The following is a 20,326-nucleotide window of genomic DNA, read 5'->3' as shown; positions in this document are numbered from 1 at the left end:
ATGACCCAGCTGCAGAGCAACCACAACCAGTCCAACACGAAATGTCGTGCCAACTTCTTATCCGAGGCTGGAGTGCCTTTTTAGGAGAACTTCTGGTTGTTTGCATGTGAGCACGCGGTTTCCCATGGCGTTCCGACCCTCTGCCCTCACCGTTCCCTCTTAAACTATTATCGTCGGCAAGCAAGCAAACATAGTCTAGCAAACCGAGCAGAAACCAGTTGACGGTTTGACTAGCAAACTGAAGAGAAACCACAAATCCGCCGTCCCACCATCACTACCGTTCCACGGACGAAGCCAAAGAAAAATCAGGGCCGATCCTAGGCGTAAGCCGGGTGATAGCACCCAAATATAAGCCGCCTTAATAACCGTCCGATTGTGCATATAATAGCCGTTCATTTTGTCTCGCCATGCAGCGCCCAAAAGTGACGCTCCAAGCACGCCCATCAGCATGGAGGCAGCGGCTGCCATGCAACGGCCACGACGCCACTCGAGCTGCGGTACAGCAAGTTCGTTGGAGCTGCGTTGCAAATGAACGTCACCGCCCGAGCTGCGATACAGCGAGGCCGCCGGAGCTGCGATGCAGCAAGGCCGCCGGAGTTGCGATGCAGCAGCAGCCGCCGCCGGAGCTGCGATGCAGCAGCCGCCGCCGCCGCCGCCGGAGCTGCGATGCAGCGTTCCTCGACGCCGTCGGAGCTGCAATGCAGCTACCGTCGAAGCTGCGATGCAGCGGTCCTCGACGCCGCCGGAGCTTCGGTGCAACGGTCCTCGATGCCACCAGCGAAATCCTATGACGAACCTGTGTCGCAGACTTGCAGCACCATGCGTGTTGCTATGCAGCTCCACCGGCGGTGAGACCCGGGTCGCAGCACGACGGGCGTTCCAAACAGGACCCCAACATGCACTGTAGCTCCGCCGACGGCACACAACACCATGGTCGTTGCCCTGCGTCTCCGCCGCCGACGCGCAACACCATGGCCGTTGCGCTGCAGCTCCTCCGCTCACCACCCGCGTTGCAGCTCCTCCGCTCACCACCCACGTTGCAGCTCCGCCGTCGCCGCGCAGCGGCACGCCCGTTGAGTTGTAGCTCCACCGCCCACCGAAGGAGCAGCCCGCGCTCCCGCCTCACAGCGCCGAGCCCGCCTTGCAGAACTGCGACGGCTTATGCTGCGCCGCAACATCGACTTTGCAGCACCGGTGGCCGGGATGGGAAGAAGCCGTGCTTCGTCCTTCTTGCATCGTCGGTGGCCGATGCGGTCTCGATGTTTCGTCACCGGGGGAGAAAGTGTGGGATACAAAAGAGAGAGCGGCTGTTGGGAAGATAAGATGGAGAGAGCTTCGAACGATGCCGACCTCTTTGTGGTGGCCGGCCTTATGGGAGAGAGAGCCGAGAGGAAGAGGTTGGGGATAACAGAGGCGACAGAGGTAGGAGACGAAGGAGACGAAAGGAAAAACGAGTGGCTGTTGGGGAGATAAGGTTGCGCGAGCGATGGGTGGGTCTGATAGAGACACATGGAGGACGCAGCACGCGGCTTATTTTCTGAGAAATCAGTCGGATGAAAACAATACTTCAGTTGACATTATCTGGAGGAAACCGGAACGAGAAGTGGCAACTCCGATCCAGGCATGGGCGATGAATTTGAGGCTTTCTCGGAGGAGGAGCTTCGACGGCGGCCAGAAGTAAGGATCATCAACAAGTATGCGCTCACTGTAGCGTACATTAGATTTGCCCTGAAATCTATCGGGGCCCTGTTGCTTTTGTGGGCCACCGTCGTCCTCCTCGGCGGCTTCGTCTCGTCGCTGAAAAGGGTCGATTTTTGGTACCTGACCACCATCGCGTTCCTGCAGGCTGCCGGGTTAGTGTTTAGTATTCTGTTCTCAGTTCTGTGTATGCAACTTTTCTTATCCTTTTTCTGTTAAACTCATATTGTCGATATTAAGCGTGGCATAAGTTATGGCTCTTCAAGAATTAATAAATTTATCGATTGATAAATATCCCATCGGAAGGTATCCCTGCCGTCGTTAAGATTAACCAAAGCTAGCTATGAACACTGAAATTCCACGTACTAGTCAAAAGCACGAGTTGGCCTCCCGCTCCTAGCCCCTGGCCGACGGCTATCGTGGCCGCGGCGGCCACCTTCTAGCCCTTCAACGGCGACCGCCCCACCTACCACCCATGTGTGTGTTCATCTCACCGTCTCTCTCGCCGGTCTCCACTTTGATAAAGGACAAGAGTTTGCTTTTTTTTTCTAGAAAATGAGGAAGACCCCCGGCCTCTGCATCTGGGCGATGCATACATCCATTTTATTAATTATTAACACAAGACTTTACAAAATCATACAACAATAAGACTAAAGCCACCGTCTAAGCAACATCTATCGCTACTCCTATTCAGTTAATGAAGGGGCGCTGATAGTCTGGACCTAATACCAAACAGACCTCGCAGCCAAACCTAACATCTAAGACCTGAGGTCCCAATCAGGATGCCTGTCGGGTATGGGCACCCATCAGTCTGGCGTGCTCCTCAACCAGGACACCTGCCGGGCATGAGGCCGCCGCAGCCACCTGCCACGAATCCATCTTTAGAGTTGTACTGCTGCATGTACCTTGCCCGGTCTAGCTGCCGCCGACGCCACCACGACGTCAGACAGCGTCGACCTCCTGCGCGAGTCCATCATCGCACATCAGACGCCTAATCTCCAGGGCGCCATGCCATCGAGATCCGAACCATCAATGTGTATGATGAAGCACCGCTCCTCCTCTTGTCACCTCCAGCCATCACTTGCTCCAAAATGATGCCCCCATGAGGGAAAGCGATACTAAGAACGCCATCATCGTCTGATCCGGGAGACCCAGATCTAGAGTTTTCCCCAGAGCATCCCGAGCCTGATGACGCCAACTGCAACGACGATGTCTCGACAAGGAAACGCCATCAAAGACACCGCTATCGTCCGCCATGACCGTAGTCGGCGCGATTTTCATCGGCAGTTGCGCCACCGGGCGTACGCCGCCGGCCTCGCTGGTCTCTTCAACCGTAGCAAACTCCAAAACGATGCCCTGAAGAGGGACTACGACGCAAAAGCACCGCCATCGCTCGATCCCATGGAGATCTAGTGTTTTCCCGGAGTTGCCTGAGTTGTCAAGGACCAGACAAGGATGGAATCCCGCAGATCCGTCCAGCAGCCGACGTGTCGCACTCGCCATCGTGCCGACCGTGACCTGAAGACCAAGCTCACGCATGGGCCCAGATCCGGCCGCGCCGCCGCCGATCTGGTCACGCCGCCGCCGTCCCTGGCGATCGTGGCGCCCTAGATCTTGAAGCCGCCTGCCATGGGGTATGGGATCGCCGGAGCGCCACCAGCCCACGCCGTGACGTCCGGCCGCATGCCACGCTCCATCCCGGGGGCGCCGGCCCACGCCAGCTCCTCACGAGCGGGAGGGCACCTAGTCCCCGCCGCCGCCGGCGCCCTAGGAAATTTTACCTTCAAGACGGAATTAGGCAATCCCTTAGTCGTCACATCAGCAAACTGTTGCGACGTCGGCACGTGAACCCCAAACATGGCCAAGGGCAACCTGCTCGCGCACAATGTGAATATCGTCGCAATATGCTTCGTACGTCGATGGTGCACCGGGTAGGCGGGAAAGGTAGACCGCGCTGACGTTATCGCAGTAGACAAGAGTGGCCTTATGAACATCACAAAGCAACTCCTGGAGCAGCTGACGGAGCCAAGAGCACTCGACCACGGCATTAGCCACGGCGTGATACTCTGCATCGGCGCTGGAGCGAAGACCGTGGGTTGCCGCTTCGATGACCAAGAGATCAACGAGGGCCCAAGGTAGACGAAGTAGCCTGACGTGGAGCGTCGAGTGTTGGGGCAGCCAGCCCAGTCGGCATCAGAGTAGGCCACGAGGTCGGTGGAGGCGGAGGCCGTTAGGATGAGTCCCAAAGACATGGTGTTGCGTATATAACAGAGTATGCTTCACGAAAGTCCAGTGAGAGTCACGCGGAGCGTGCATGTGGAGGCACACCTGCTGGACAGCGTACTGCAGGTCGGGTCGAGTCAGCGTCAGGTACTGTAAAGCACCGACGATGGAGCGATAGAACGCTGCATCGGACGCGAGAGACCCCTCCAGAGCAGAGACCTTCGCCTTCGTGTCGACAGGGGTGGGCGCCGGCTTGCAGTTAAGCATACCGGCACGCTCCAGAATCTCGTGTGCGTACTTCTGCTGATGCAGAAAGAAGCCGCCAATCCGTCGGACCACCTTGATGCCGAGGAAGTAGTGCAGAGGCTCCAAGTCCTTGAGGGTGAACTCATCATGAAGACGAGCAGTCAGCCGCTGAAGGAGATCGGGGGCAGACGCCGTGAGGATGATGTCGTCGATGTAGAGCAGCAGACATGCAGTGTCGGCTCCCTGATGATACAAGAAGAGTGAGGCATCGGAGTGAGTGGACCGAATCCCAGAGACTGTAGGAAGGCTGCGATACGCTGGTACCAGGCCCGAGGCGCCTGCTTCAACCCGTAAAGAGAATGGGAGAGCAAGCCCAGAAAGTCTGGGTGCTCGACGTCGACGAAGCCAGTGGGCTGCTCACAGTACACCTGCTCAGCAAGCTGGCCGTGCAAGAAGGCGTTGGAGACATCCAACTGGTGCACAGGCCAGGCGTGCGAGACCGCTAACTGGAGAACGGCGTGGATCGTGCTCGGTTTAACAACCGGGGCGAAGGTGTCGGTGAAGTCCACGCCCGCACGTTGCCGAAATCCGCGAACCACCCATCGAGCCTTGTAGCGCTCGAGAGAACCGTCCGGGCGAGTCTTGTGGCGAAACACCCACTTGCCAGTGATGGTGTTGGCACGAGGGGGTCACGGAACAAGCTGCCATGTGCGGTTGCGCTGTGAGGTGTCGAACTCCTCCTGCATCGCAGGTAGCCAATGGGGATCCCGAAGGATAGCGCGAGCGGAGGTGGCGATGGGTGATGGCGTCGACGTCGAGGCGGCACACACATACTCGTCGGAGGAGTAGCACGTGCTCGGCCGAACCACTCCTGCTCGGGCACGGGTCGTCATGCCGAGAGACGGAGCAGCCGGGCCAGCGGGGGCGGCAGGGGCCGCAGCAACGACGGGGGCGTCCGCGGCGATGGAGGCACCTGCGACGGCGTTGGGGGCCGTGACAGCGGCAGCCGAGTCGGCGACCGAGGAGGTGACGGGCGAGGAGGACGCCGAGCCCGTCACCGGGGTGGTGGCGCCAACAAGGGTGGCGGGCGGGGTACCCACCGGCTCAACCTCGTAGGAGGGAGACGGGGACCGAAAGGCCTGGCCAAACTTGACCTTTGGGGAGGGAGTCAAAAAACCGGGCGGCGATGGCAGGAGGCGCCGTGCCGGGGGGGGCTCCGGGGGGCACTGCCACGCATCGCTCCAAGAAGGGGGCCGGGCGCGGGGCCGGGCGCCAAAGCGGCCGAAGCCAGAGAGACCTGAAAAAAAGGAAACACCGTCTCGACAAAGTACACGTGCCTTGAGGTGTACACACGATGAGTGACAGGATCATAGCACTGGAAACTTTTGGTGTTAGGAGGGTAGCCAAGGAAAACGCATGGGACGGAACGTGGTGCGAGTTTGTGCGGCGTGGTGGACGCAGTGCTAGAATAACAGAGACACCCAAAGATGCGGAGACCATCATAGGACGGTGGTGTACCGAAGAGAAGGTGGTGAGGGGCGTAGTTCCACTGAGGACGACACGAACGAATGTTAACTAAAAGAGTGGAGGTGGCGAGAGCATCGGGCCAAAACCGAGCAGGCACGTTAGAGTGAAAGAGTAACGTGCGAACACAGTCGTTAAAAGTGCGGAGAATGCGCTCGGCGCAGCCGTTTTGCTGTGAAGTGTAAGGGCAAGTCAGACAAAAGGTGGTGCCGTGAGAGGCGAGAAGTGTGCGAAGAGCGACGTTGTCAAACTCTTTTCCGTTATCAGTCTGGAGTGCGAATATGGGGCGACCGAACTGGGTGATGACATAGGAATAAAAAGCGGTGAGTGTGGCTAAAGCATCGGATTTACGAAGAAGAGGAAAAGTCAACACATAATGAGAATAATCATCTAAAATCACTAAGTATTATAGATAGCCCGTGTTACTCGCAACGGGAGACGTCCAAACATCACTATGAAGTAATTGAAACGGAAAAGTGGAAACTGAAGTAGACGCACTAAAGTGAAGACGAACGTGCTTGCCCAAATGACAAGCCTCACAAGTATGCTCGTCGAGCTTATTACATGAGAAATAAAAACTCCTAAGAATCTGACGCAAAACGGCGGAGTAGGGGTGGCCCAAGCGAGCATGCCAAAGATCGACGCCGGCGGCGAGAGCGAGGGGTGTGGAGGTGGATGCACCGGCGTGCACGGGATAAAGCTCATCAGGGCTATCACATCGGTGAAGCAGCATCCGGGTATGGGCGTCCTTCACAGGAAAACCAACACCGTCGAATTCAACAATAAGAGGATTCTCACGAGTAAGACGACGAAGGGAAACTAAACTAGTGACTAAGTCAGGAGAGACAAGGACATTAGACATAGTGATAGGTGTGGAACTAGAAGGAAAACTAGTGCTACCGACATGGGTGATAGGTAAAGAAGAACTGTTACCAACAGTGATATGAGTGGGTGTGTTAACTGGGGTGGAAGAGGATAGGTTACCGGGATGAGTTGTCATGTGCGCAGTAGCACCCGAGTCCATGTACCAGTCGCCTCCACCGCCGTAGTTACTCGGCGACGGCGCCAAGTGTAGGGCGGCCAGGAGGATGGGGTCCCACGGTGTAGGTACCGGCGGCGGCGGCTGGCCTTCATAGGGTGGCGCCTGAGCAGGCGCGCCGTAGCCACCGAGGGGTGGAGGAGAGCGGAGCACCGTAGGGCTGGTAGGGGCGCCGGGGAACGCTTGGTGGCCCGCGGGGCGGGGACCAAGAAGACCCAGTGCGGGGGCCCGTGGGATAGGCATGTGATAGGCATGGACAACGCCCGTCCACGGGAACTGCACAGCGGCCCACGGCAGGGGCGGCTTCTGGTAGCGGGGCGCCCCCCCTGCGCCCAGCGCCTGCTGCTGGCGGCGGCCCCCGCTGCCCCGCCGGTTGCACGGGCCCCGCCACGTTGCGGCTGCTGGGGAGGCGCGGGGGGCGCAGGCGGCAGCGGGTAGTAGCCGGCCGGCGCGGGCTGATGAGGAGCGGACAGAGGAGTAGGGTGTCACGCCCAATATGCGATCCTATCCGAGAGGAACTCGAAGGTCCCACCAAGGATAGAGCTGCATATTTAAACGCTTTTGCAAGGTGGATATCATTACATCGTACCATTACACAATAGCTGGGGATACATACAAAAGGCATACAATGCCGCATGAATACAACAACATCATCCACAAGTGCAACATCCGACTATGGATGAAACACAAACAAAAACTCAAACGACATCCACCCTGCTAGCCCAGGCTGCCGACCAGGAACCTAACACCTGAACGAAGAAGAAGCAGAAGAAGAACCCCAAGACAAGCATACATCGCTCTCACGTCATGATCATCGCATTACCTGTACCTGCAACTGTTGTTGTAGTAATCTGTGAGTCAGGAGGACTCAGCAATCCCATTACCATGGGTATCAAGACTAGCAAAGCTTAATGGGTATGGAAAGAATAAGTGGTGAGGTTGCAGCAAGCGACTAAGCAATATATGGTGGCTAACTTACGAATACAAGAATGAGACGAGAAGCTACGCAAACGGTCGTCTTGCTAGTAATGATTAAGAAGTGATCCTGAACTACTTACGTTCAAACATAACACCACCGTGTTCTCTTCTCGACCCACTCGAAAAAAGACCATCACGGTCACACACGCGGTTGGGTATTTTAGTTCAAATCTGGTGTCAAGTTCTCTACAACCGGATATTAAAAACTCCCATCTGCCACATAACCGCGGGCACGGCTTTCGAAAGATCAAACCCTGCAGGGTGTCCCAACTTAGCCCATTACAAGCTCACGATCCGCGGAGACAATCCTCCATCGCGGGACATCCGATCAGACTCGGGATCCCGGTGTACAAGACATTTCGACAATGGTAAAACAAAACCAGCAAGACAGCCCGAATGTGCCGACAAATCCCGATAGGAGTTGCACATATCTCGTTCTCAGGGAACACCGGATGAGACATCCTACGAGTAAAACCAACCCTCGAGTTTCCTTGAGGTGGCTTGCAGTCTACTCGGTTCGGACCAATACTCAGAGGAGCACTGGCCTGGGGGGAGTTGATTAAGAAATACTAAGGGTCCGGAGAAAATCCCCTATTTAAGTTTTAGTTGTTATTAGGCAAATGGAAAACCAATATTGGGCCTTGCTGGAAGAGTTTTATTCAAAGCGAACTGTCAAGAGGGCCCCATACCCCTCACCGTGTTAGGGACGCAAAATCAAGGAACATAACACCGGTATGACGGAAACTAGGGCGGCAAGAGTGAAACAGAACACCAGGCAAAAGGCCGATCCTTCCACCCTTTATCAAGTATATAGATGCATTAATTAAATAAGAGATACTGTGATATCCCAAAAATATCCATGTCCCAACATGGAACAACCTGCAACTGCACCTGCAACTAGCAACGCTATAAGAAGGGCTGAGCAAAGCGGTAACATAGCCAAACACTGGTTTGCTAGGAAGGATGAAAAAGGTTAGAGGTTGTCATGGCAATTTCGGAGGCTTAATAAACAAGTGGTAGGTAGCGCGACATAGCGATAGCATCGAGACAATTAGCATAGCAATGATAGTAGTGAGATCCAAGGTAACGGTCATCTAGCCTAAAATCCCGCTGAGAAGAAGAATGATTCCATGAAGAAGACGATCGGGCGAAGACGAACCAAGCGTAGTCGAACGAATCCTCGCGATCGCAACAAAACAGGAACTATCGAGAAGAAGCACAATCGGAAAGAAGCAAACAACAAGGTAAACACACAACACATAAACATGGCATGATGCTCAACCAAGAATGATGCATGACAAGGCTACATGATGCTACTCATGGCAAGGGATGATGCATACAAGAACATCACATCAAAGCAAGTTTAAATGAGGCCGGAACAACATACAACAAATCCGGTAAGTCCCCATATGCAAATTTCGAAATTGGTCAGAACTGAATAACACATTATGTTCAAGTTGTTAAATAGCAAGTTAAGATGCACCAAGATGATCTACACGATTTTCTAGTCAAGTTACATATAAAGTTCGTTTAATTCGGAGCTATGGCCTAGAAGATATGAGCAAAACAAGTTAAACATGGCATTGATACAAAATGCATCCAAACATCAAGCAAACACTCTTAAAACATGGATGCAACAAGATAATATTAAACTACATGCAATTCTAAGCAAGTTTCATATAGAGCATGCTCAAAACGGAGCAACGGTGCAACACATACACTCCAAACAAGTTTAAAGAACAAGCTGTCCAAAACAGCAAGTAGGCACTTTGCAATCATCAAAACAACATGCTACAGGAATCATAAGGGCACAAACTTGACATGCACTTCATCTACAGATAACATACTTCAAATATCACTAAGGTTCAGGTCCATAGGCATCAGTATTAAACCAATATGATCAATGCAAAAATGCAACTTTATAACACAGGGGCATATACATGAGCAGAGTTAATATGGTAACATGTTGTAGGCATGAAACAAAGATGCTACATAAACTAGACATAGCAAATAAAGCCATGGCATTAAAGTACACATAACAAAGAGCAAATAACATCAAAGCATCATATACATATAGCTCATGGCTTAGTGAGAACGAACAAGACAAGATTGAATGTTGAAACAGTTTCAGCAAGTGTAAAATAGCAACATCAACATAGCATGTTTGCAAGCTTGGAACAAAGGTCATTTGAAACCTAAAATTATCAAACTTAGCATGTGGACAAATAACTCATAGCATACTTAAAAACACGTAATTGGAGCATCTACAAAAGAGACATAGATTAATTAATATCAAGCTCACAACATGGCATCATAAAGTTAACAGAAAATTGAAACATTATATAGGCATGTTCATGGCAATGAGAACATATGCTACAAGACATATATAAAGCATAAAATGGCATGGAATAATAGAGCATAACATGTACATCAAAACATGTGAACTAAGTATCTCCAGATTATGCATGGATTAAATGATAGCATCCAATAAACATAGCAATATGATATAACAGATTCAGACTTGACAGCACGTTAACAGCGAGCAGCCCACTTCACAAACTTGTTTATGCTTCTAAAACATGTTGACATGATGCTCAAAATAAAATCACACAAAAATATATAAAAATGACAAAATGACAAATTATAACAGTTTTCAGCAGTTAACATCAGTAAGCACTTTTCCAACAGGGATTAAGATATCTACATGAACTCAAACAAGCAAGCTAATGACACCAGCATGTAGAGCATGAAGAGTATAACATGTGCATATAAAGACCATCATCATAGGATCAATAGGGACAAAGTTATAGCACTCACAAAACACCTAAATGATGTTAACATGCAGCAGTTTTTAGCAGTATATATCACTTAACAGTTTTGCAACGAAGATTAAGGCATGAATATTGACAGTAACATGCATGCGAACTACTCCATCATGAAGAACATCAAGTGATGAACGGTTTCATATATCATACACTCAAAACAGAGCAACATGCATGAAGTTATGACACGACAAAGTATACAACATGAGATGGAAATCTGGGGACTTAGTGGAAAATTATACCCTCCGAAAACTGGACGGGGTGGAGCGGGATGGAGGGATCCGGGACGGGGACACGGCGTTTGGATGGATGGAGTGGTGGATCTGGTCCACCCGACCAGATCTGGCGAGGAGGCGGCGCCGGCGAGCTCCTCCGGCGATACGAGCGGCGGCCGGCGACGAGGAGGCGCGGACGCCGAGGCGGCGACTCCGGGGCGGCGGGCGGCGGCGAGGGGCTCGACGACCGGCGACGGGCGGCGATTCCGGCGGCGAACGGCGATGGGAGGAGGCGCGGCGGCGCGCGCGGCGGGCAGGCGGCGGCGCGGACGGTTCGGGCCGGGGGGGCCGATCCGGGCCACGGCGGATCGGTGGAGAGGAGGCCGGGCGGCGGCGACGCGGCGGGACGTGGTTGGCTGAGGGGGCGGCGGCGGACGCTTTTGGCGCCGTCCGGATGTGTCCGGCGCGCGGAGGAAGAAGGAGAGCTAGGGTTTCACTCGTGATTTGAGGAGGGAGGGTGTTTATATAGGTAGAGGGAGCTAGGAGAATCCAAATGGGATGCGATTTTCACCCACACGATCGTGATCCAACGACGGAGAGCATGGATGGGGTTTAAATGGGCTAGTGGGCTGTTGTGGAGGGGTGCTGGGCTGCAAAGAGAAATGGGGATTTCGCGGTTACACGGTTAACTGTTAGGGCATCAAACGACCTCTAAATGGAACGAAATTTGACAGGCGGTCTACTGGTGATGTACCGAGACCACTCGTCAAATCTCGGCCCACTCCGAGAACATTTTTCTGCGGCTCACGGAACGAGATCTGGGAGGTGCGACGGGCGCGTGCGAGTGTGTCTGGGCTCAGAACGGACAACGGAGAGAACTGGATGGACCCGGACGGATGCAAGTTTTAAAAAACATGCAGATGAAATGCAGAAGATGACATGGCAAAGTGTAACACGCAAGCAAATGACATGGCAACGACGGCGAATAACTGGAAGACACCTGGCGCATCGGTCTCGGGACGTTACACAGGGCCACCGCGGGTGCTGCCGGCGGCGAGAGCGGTGTGATGGACCCGCTGCTTCAGCTTCGTCATCCGGTGTTCCTCAAGTTTGAGGTACGCAACGATGCACTGAAAAGTGGGATGCAACACCAGGGTGAGGTTGGACGCCGCACTGTCGAAGTCCTCATTAAGACCGTCGGTGAGGGTGCTCAGCATGAGGTCGTCAGAGACCTTGGCGCCTATGTCACGAAGCTCATCGGCGAGCATCTTGAGCCTCATGCAATACTCGTCGATGGTGGAGTTGTCCTGGTGACAGCCGAGGAACTCCTGCTGCAAGAAAACAAGGCGCTGAAGTTTGTTGTCAGTGAAGAGAGCGTTGATCTTGGCCCACACGTCATAGGCGTCGTCGTCCTCGGCGACGACCGTGTGGAAGATGTCCTTTGAGAGCGTCTGGTAGAACCAACGGATGATCGTGGCCTCGATGGCGGACCACTCCGGATCGCCGCGCATGTACGGTTTGTCCACGGAACCGTCGATGTGCTCGGTGAGATAGTACTCGCGGAAGATGAGGTTGAAGTAGGTCTTCCACGCACGTGGTAAAATGTGTTGGAGTTGTCGAGACGGATAGGGACCCGGGCCTCAATGTTGAGGTCACGGATGGCGGCGGCGGAGGGCTCGGGGCCGGCGAACGAGTTCGACGAGCGGGTGGTAGAGGAGCCGGGTGAAGACATGGTGATGCGCGCGTGGGTTGAGGGGCAGCGGCACGGTGGAGAGGCGGCGGCTGCGGGTCGGGGTTAAGGTTGGGAGGGGTGGAAGAGGCAGCGGCGGCGTGGAGAGCGGCGACTGAGGGGGTGCGGTGCTGCGGGAGGGAGGCAGCGGGGCGGAGGCAGCGCAAGCGGGAGGGCGCAGTGGCGGCGATCGGTCGCGGCAAGGAAAGAGGAAGCAGGACGGCACAGGCGGCGGCGGCGCGACGGGAAAGAGGGGAGGGCGCGGCGGCGGCGTGGTGCGGCGGTGGTGGGGTGCGACGCGGAGGCGGCGGTGGCAAAACCCTAGGGTCGGACCGACCAAGATGATACCATGTAGAAGGAAAAGTTTGCAATACAATTGACGTTATATTGATGAGGTGCTGGTGCACATATATATAATTACAAGGAAAGACCTCTACTTCAACTATACAAGACTAGGAGGTGGGCCACAACTCCAATATACATGCAACACAAAATACAACTCAACAAACTCCTCGATTCTGCCACCTTTGGTGGATATTCATCATTACGCTGCCGCTCAGAATTCCATTGCCCTGTGTCTCCAGTCCTCAGCTTTACTCGAGAACGCACAAACCTTCTACCCTCCTCCGACCACCCCACAGCCTGCCACCAGATTGCAATCTTCTCCGATGATGGCTTCGTTCCCACTCGACCCGGCACCTTTCATCCCACCCAATCATCAGCACATCGATGTTGAAGGGCCGCCTGCAAGGGTTCGTGTTCTGGCGGACACTGCACCCCCAACCCACGAAGATTAGGCTATACCAACAATAGTACCGATGCCAAATCTTCTAGTGTAGTTCAACACGATACGAGAGGTACTTACCGATCTTCTCACTGAAGTCAAGCACATGGGTTTCTTTGAGATTTTCCATGTCCATCTGAGCAAGCATATGTGAAATTGGACAACGTATTTGATAGGGATGAGCTTGTTAATAATAGCCCACACCAGTCCACTGACGTGCATGTCATCTTTGAGAAACACAACAAAGGCTTGAACTGGAGGAGGCTCACCCCAAATATAGAGGCATGGATTTTACTCTATGGATTTCCTTTTGATAGACGCAATATTCATGAAATCAATATTGTTGTCAGCAAGTTTGCTAAATTTGTCATGTGGGACAGAGTCCGTAGTACAAGAGCTAATATGATGGTGAAAGTCAGAGTTGAGGAACTCAAAGATATCCCTGGAGATGATTTTTAGTCTGATTATTTAACTGCATGGCATGAATACTTCATAAATTATAAATCATATAAAATTATTGTAAACATGGCATGAATACTTCATAAATTAAAGATATGTTGGAGACGTATGAGTGAACTACTCCCTCCTCGTCATGGAGACCGCCGAGATGATAAAGATGGCGATGATTTCCCCCTCTGGCAGGGTGCCAGAGAAGGCCTCCATATGAGATCGCTTCGGTATAGAGGCTTGCGGCGGCGGAGTGGAAGTTCTAGGTTTCTTTCTAGGGTTTTCTATATTTATAGGAATTTTCGGCGTTGGTTTCATGTAAAGGGGGCCCACGAGGAAGCGATAAGCCCGGTAGGCCCTCGCTATCCCCAGGGCGCGCCTATTGGGCTTGTCGTGTCCTCGTGGCTCTTCTGGTCCTTCCACGAAGCTTCGGAGCTCTCTTATATTTCAAAAAAAATCACCAAAAAGTTTCAGCCCAATCTGAGACCTTTTATTTCTGCAAAAAAACAACACAACGGTAGTTCTATAGAAAACAGCGTCAGTCCGAGTTAGTTCCATTTAAATCATACCAAAACCATACAAAATTATTGTAAACATGGTATGAATACTTCATAAATTATACTCCCTCCGTCCCAAAATAAGTGTCTCAACTTTGTACTAGCTCCAATACAAATTTGTACTAAGCTCAAGACACTTATTTTGGGACGGAGAGAGTAGATACATTGGAGACGTATCTGTATACCGAAAAAGGCTTTCACCCTGCTTTATATATAAAGCAACGAACCTCATACAACGAACCAAGAAGAGTTTAGAACTCTTCATTACTCAATTGGTTGCATCTGTTTGAGAACTGCTTTTCTGTAGTCTTTTTGTTACACTTTCTGACATAGATATATTCCTCCTCTCCCCTTGTAACTACTCCTAACTATACTATGTAACAACTCTTTTAATAGAAAAAGTCAGTGAGGGAGCTCTCCTCACTGTCATTGTCCCTCAAAAAACGAACCTCATACAACCGAATCATACAACATACCACCCAAACAAACACACCCAAGGCAAGATACAAAGGCGCTAAGGATTAGCAACATGATCACCAAGCGAACAATAGATGTACAATAAGCACCACTACTAAGATGAGGGAGCTCTCCACCATGAAGCTAGAAGCTGACTGCCCGAACCATGAGCTCCAAGGAAATGCCTTCAAAAGGGACCAGACACCAGAGAGCCGCCGCCACCCGATTCAAGGGATCAAGATTTTCATTCGGAGTAACATGAAGGATCAAGACAGACCCCGATGGAGCCTACAAGAAGGGGCCAACGCTCCGGATGTTGCCATCATTGGTCTGGCCACAGTCAGAGGGGGATTTCACCCCGGCATACCACTCCACCTCCAATCAGGGTGTGCCCAGTCGAAGAAACCTGTCACACCACTGCCACCGACTGTCGATCCCCAGCCGCCCCTCCGCCCACGCTACCAAGGTTGCCAGGCCGCACCGAGCTGTGAGTTCCGCCCACAAACATGGCAGCTCCCACCATAAAGACGCCTCCCTGCATCCCGACACCCCATCAGCCATTCAAAGGAACATACCTCCACCCACCAGCAGACCCCTACCAGCGTCTGAGCCGCCAGCGACCGGCATGCCTGGGTAGTTTGATTCGGAGGCAACTAGGCCAGGGAAAAAGGAGGGGGAGCGGTACGAGACCACAACGGGCACACCCCTGCGCCAGTGACAGGTGGCCAGACCACCCATCCCTCCTTCCAGCCTCCTCGCATTGCCCCTGCAACACTCCACCACAGCCTCCAGGTGATGTCCGCGAGGAGTAGGCCGAACACCCGCCTAAGGATGAGGGAGCCCGGTCGGCCGAGACCTGCCCCCAGAGACGACCATGGGAGGTGCCATGCCAAACCTTGCCACAATGAGCAAGCCGGTCGATGTCTTCCGCGCACACCGCAACAGACGCGCCCGACCTACCGGCTAGACGCCCCGCGCCATCCATGGGCGATGGAACGCGGATTTGGCTGAGCCAGATCATGTCGTGACCCCTACCACGGATGCGAGCGCGCCTGCGATGCCCACCACGCTGACGCCATGCGCCCGCCACCCTGCCGCCACGCCCCTCGCCAGCACGACGGAACACTCGACACCGTCGGCCTGCGCCAACCGGCACCGAGCCAGAAGAGGAGAGCCCCGCTGCCGCCGACGCCGGTGGGCTTTGCCCGTCAGCGCGCTCCGGCGGCAGCGAGGAGGGTCGAGGGCCGGCAGCTAGGGTTTCCCTCGTCGCTCGTGGCAGGGGGCGGGGGGGGGGGGGGGGGGGGGGGGGGTGTATGCAGTGTGTTTCATAGATCAGGTATAAACAAACTTCTAAGCTCGTCGATTTTAAGCCGACTGATAATTAGCAAAATTTAACTTGCTATGTGCAATTTGCCGCAAAAGTAGGCACAAACAGATTATAACCAAATAAATAAATGAGAAAAACAATTGGACAACCGGGATGGCTATAACCACCACAATACCAAGCATAATCTTCCCCGCCAAAAAGAAATACTAAAGATAACCTAGTTAGCTATCATTCTTTTTGTTTGCCAATCTTAATTTTCCGTTGACCTAATGTCCTGTTCTGATTGGAACACACAGGGTATTTGACGTGATGGGAGATGCTCGCTTTGCATTCTTTGAGGATTGGCTTGATTCGCTTATGCAGAATGTTGAGTCGTATCATCTTGAGCATACCCAGTTGCGTATGAGACAATGGCTGAAAAGAAAATTACATATGCTAATAGATATCATTCTGATCGTGATATTTTTACCAGCGGTGTACTTTGCTCTTGCTGGGCCAGTTCTGTGCATTGTGCTATCGGCGATTCGCGTAGCAAACCAAGGCTATGGTATCGCCGACGGAGAAACAAGTAAAGCAAATTTGAATCGGGCGCTGGACTTATACTACTACGTATCTCTTGCTCACGGCACAATATGCTTATTGTGTATGCTCTCTGAAGTCACTGCTAATGAAGTCGTCGTAGTTTCTCTTTGGCTACGACATGGTTTCAGCCTCGACCTACTTGACGGATACTTGCGCGAAACCAAGCAGATGTGTGTACACAACCCCGCATCCATAATGAACTGGAATTTGATCACGTATGGTGCCAGCTTGCTAGATTCCCAATCACCGGAGGACTATGTGGCTGGAGGAAGGGTACTAACTATGCTGATTGATCAGGGCATGCCGTTATCTATAAGACGGCTGATGATCAGGTCACCGAGAGAAAGAATTCAGAAGATGAGATGGCTTGCAGCAAGGATTGTGGAGCATCTCGCCGCTGACATCAACCTTACTCACTTTCCAGGAGCACTAGAATGCATATCCTCCCTCTTTGACACCTCATGTCATAACAATGGTGATCAGGAAGCTCTTCATTTGCCTTTTGTAATTGGACATAGCAAGCAGAAGAGAAGGATAAGTTTGCTAGACAGAGTTGTTGCTGCTACACTGGAGGGTCTGCTTAATTCCAGGTCCTTTCAGCGTCAATTCCGTGTACAATTGATTCGCAGGTATGTCAGAAAGCAGCAGCACAACAGTGAGGATCTGGTCTTGCCAGGCTTAAGAATTCTAGAGAACCTGGCTCACGACACACATAACTGCACACTGATATACAACACCAAGGGTCTTCTTTCAAAAATAGTTGCACCTGTCAGCTCCAACGAATTTGTGCAAGATACCAAGAGCAGCGCTGCATGGACCAAGGTGGTAGACGGATCACTGAAAGTGGTGAGCCGGCTCATGAGTTCTTCGGGAAGCACTGGCATAAAGATGCACAGACTAATTGCGAACAATAGTAATGCAGTCAAAAACTTAGAGGCCATTCTGGACATGGATATGAAGAGCAAAAGTGGGATCATAAAGCTACAGACGCAAGCTCTAGAGGTTCTTACACAACTAACCTTGCACCATCCAGCAAGTACTTCTGCAGAAAAACTTATTAAGAAGGCGCTACACATCTTCCTTACCGCAGATTGGATGAGAGATTATTTGGAACACGAGAAAAGGAACATCGACCAACCAACTACAATCCAACAAAATATGTCATTAAGACCGTCAATGCGATCACGTTTGAGTAATCTTATTAAGAAGGCCAATGGAGCATGGGCGAGAGAGAAGATGGCCGAACAAGCCGCAAAAGAACGTGTGGAAAAAAAGATGAAAGAAGCTCAGGAAACTGCAATCCAGCATAAAGAAAAGGCTGGTGAAGCGTTGGCCAGGATATCCAGTGATTCAGAGGCTATCAAGAGCTTCACAGGAGGCAACAATGATGTCCTTGGTCTTACTGAATTGCTTGACTCCAATATTAAGACCATCAAATGCGAAATAAGTGCAACAGATAGTGTGGAAATAAAGATCAACACGGGCTGTCGTATTAGCGCAGAAATCATTTTGAAGCATTTGAGAAACTACGATAAGGAAACAACCTTACGCAAGGTATGCCTGAATGCATCCATGCCTTTTTTCTAATTAATTAAAGTAATCAAATTCCTTATAGAATCCACTACACGCCACAGGTTTTGGGCAATTACCTTCTTTGAGTTATAAAATAAAATTGCGTATATCATTGCAGGTACTTGCAGAATTAATTCCTATACAGGCAGAAGCGAGTAGCGCAAGCACGCCGCGGTGGTGTGGGCATGCCAACTCTTGCTCTTGCCTTGGGAACGGCATAGAAAACGGTGCCATCTCTTGTGTTATATCATTTGGAACCGGGGTGGCGGCTGGTTGCTTTCCAAAAAAACCAAGTGATGGTGAGCAAGACAAGCCTTCCGCTTCACTTAGCTACCACATCCAGCAGTGTTGGGAGAGGAGGCTCCAAGCTGAGCTGTTATCACTCGTCGCGGGGATCCTTGCAAATGGCAATTATAATTTTGCAGAAGTTTTAATATCGCCACCGGCTTCAGATAGCCTGCTGGAAGACTTTGTGATGAGGCTCAAGAAGATGGTGGAAGACAACTCATATGCCACCCCGGCATGCCTGGCAATACAGAAGCTCATCTGTGAGATGGTTACAGGATTTCTCCAACATGATGGATACGTCGAAGTGATCGACAAGCACAATATCGTTGCCACATTACTGGAGGCTTCAGAGGTGATGGACTGTCTTGAGAGCAGCATGCTTTTCTCTGGTGTCGATCATGACTGCCACGGGGTTCCTCTGAAGCCTCTTTCTTCTGTTCTCGCAAAAAATTCCGAAGATCTTTTGGCACAGAGGAAACAGGCTCTGGGCATCAACATTGTGCCTGTCAGTGCCGCAATACCGTGATTGCTGCATTACAGAGTATCTTTGCATATTAAAAGTACTGGAACGGGTATTGAATTCTCGATGTGATGTATGCTTGTTGTTTTTTCTTCTTTTGTTTCCTTTGCGGATTTGTGAGGCTTTGTAATAATAACTGGTGCGGTGGGCATCAACATTGTGCCTGCTGGCGTACCCATTCAGCTTGTAGCTGCCAATTAATGTCCTGTTGAATGTTTATGCAGGTCTCACTCACGTGCTACTTCTACTCAAACTTGCTTAATTTAATTTGTAGCTATCCAATGTTGACATATGAACTGGCAGAACTATCTTAAGTTGCAACTATCCGATGTTTTTCCTTCAGCAAGAAGTCAGGTGACACTTAGAACAAAACTGAACTTTTTATCCCTGTGGTCTGTGGACACTACACTTCGACGCCACAGCAACCTAACAGATATGAGGGGAGGGGCAGCCAATCGCTGCAGCGCATCAATAAGTTCAGAAGAGTAAAAGTCACTGGCAATCAGTCAATCAAGTTGGGGTTTGGACGCGACCCAGAGTAACGAACTGCAAACTGGACAGAGCAGATTCAGAGTGGATTGATGAAGCTTACATGCAGTCCGCATGCCGGCTCGAGCGAGCTGCTGCTGCTTCCCTACGCGCAGCCATGGTCCGCACCGGCCGGGGCGGACGGGCGCGCCGCTCGCCGCCGTCCGCCAATGTGGCGGTGATGGATCCCCCGCCACTCTGTACTCGCCACCGCTTTGAGAATCTTCTCATCGGCCTCTTCACGGCCAAGTTTTTTTTTTCTTTTTTTAGAAACTCTTCACGGCCTAGTTAGAAAAGGCTATCCATCATCCACCCAAGGCAGCTCGGCCCATTTAATGTTTTTATCTCCTTCGCAACATTTGTTCCTGTTCGACCGATCCAAGTAGAGTTTTTTTCCTCACCGCTTTTAAGAACCTTCTAGAAGGTTCCATCAGTTTCTTTCTGGGGTGATTTTTCTCTGGTTTTTTCCAGGTTTGAGATTTGCACGGTTCTCCTTTTTCCTTTTTTTTCTTTTTCATTTATTTTTTAACCCTTTTTCAATATTCGCGTACCTTTCTTAAATAATAGAAGATTGTTTTGATCTTTTATTAATTTGGGAACATTTTTTCAAATTCTTGAAATCTTTTCAAATTTGTGAAATTTTTCAAAACCATGAATTCTTTAAATGCTCGAATTTTTTTCAAAACCTGCAAACATTTTTTGTACTCGTGAAACTTTTTGAGTTCACAAACTTTTTTCTAATCACACCAACTTTTTGGAAGTCGTGAACTATGAATGTTTTCAAGTTCATG

The 20,326-nt window shown here is 51.4% G+C and overlaps 1 protein-coding gene across 1 annotated transcript; it reads left to right on the top strand.

Annotated features, from left to right (window-relative positions):
* The first annotated feature begins 1,395 nt into the window (after window positions 1-1,395).
* Window positions 1,396-19,224, top strand: LOC109783543 (uncharacterized). Its single transcript, XM_020342141.4, has 3 exons — window positions 1,396-1,853; window positions 16,342-18,181; window positions 18,318-19,224. The coding sequence occupies exons 1-3, from the start codon at window positions 1,624-1,626 to the stop codon at window positions 19,011-19,013; spliced, it is 2,766 nt and encodes a 921-aa protein (XP_020197730.1). The 5' UTR covers window positions 1,396-1,623; the 3' UTR covers window positions 19,014-19,224.
* Window positions 19,225-20,326: the final 1,102 nt, after the last annotated feature.

This window comes from Aegilops tauschii, chromosome 2 (assembly GCF_002575655.3).
Source record: "Aegilops tauschii subsp. strangulata cultivar AL8/78 chromosome 2, Aet v6.0, whole genome shotgun sequence".
Classification (NCBI taxonomy): domain Eukaryota; kingdom Viridiplantae; phylum Streptophyta; class Magnoliopsida; order Poales; family Poaceae; genus Aegilops; species Aegilops tauschii.
Note: the sequence above shows the minus strand (reverse complement) of the source record. Positions and strands in the feature narration are given on the sequence as shown.

Excerpts from the sequence above, each read along its gene's own strand:
- LOC109783543 (XM_020342141.4), top strand. The coding sequence starts at position 1,624 with ATGGGCGATGAATTTGAGGCTTTCTCGGAGGAGGAGCTTCGACGGCGG. Across the intron at positions 1,854-16,341 it reads GCGTTCCTGCAGGCTGCCGG|GGTATTTGACGTGATGGGAG; the intron begins GTTAGTGTTTAG and ends TGGAACACACAG. Across the intron at positions 18,182-18,317 it reads AGGAAACAACCTTACGCAAG|GTACTTGCAGAATTAATTCC; the intron begins GTATGCCTGAAT and ends ATATCATTGCAG.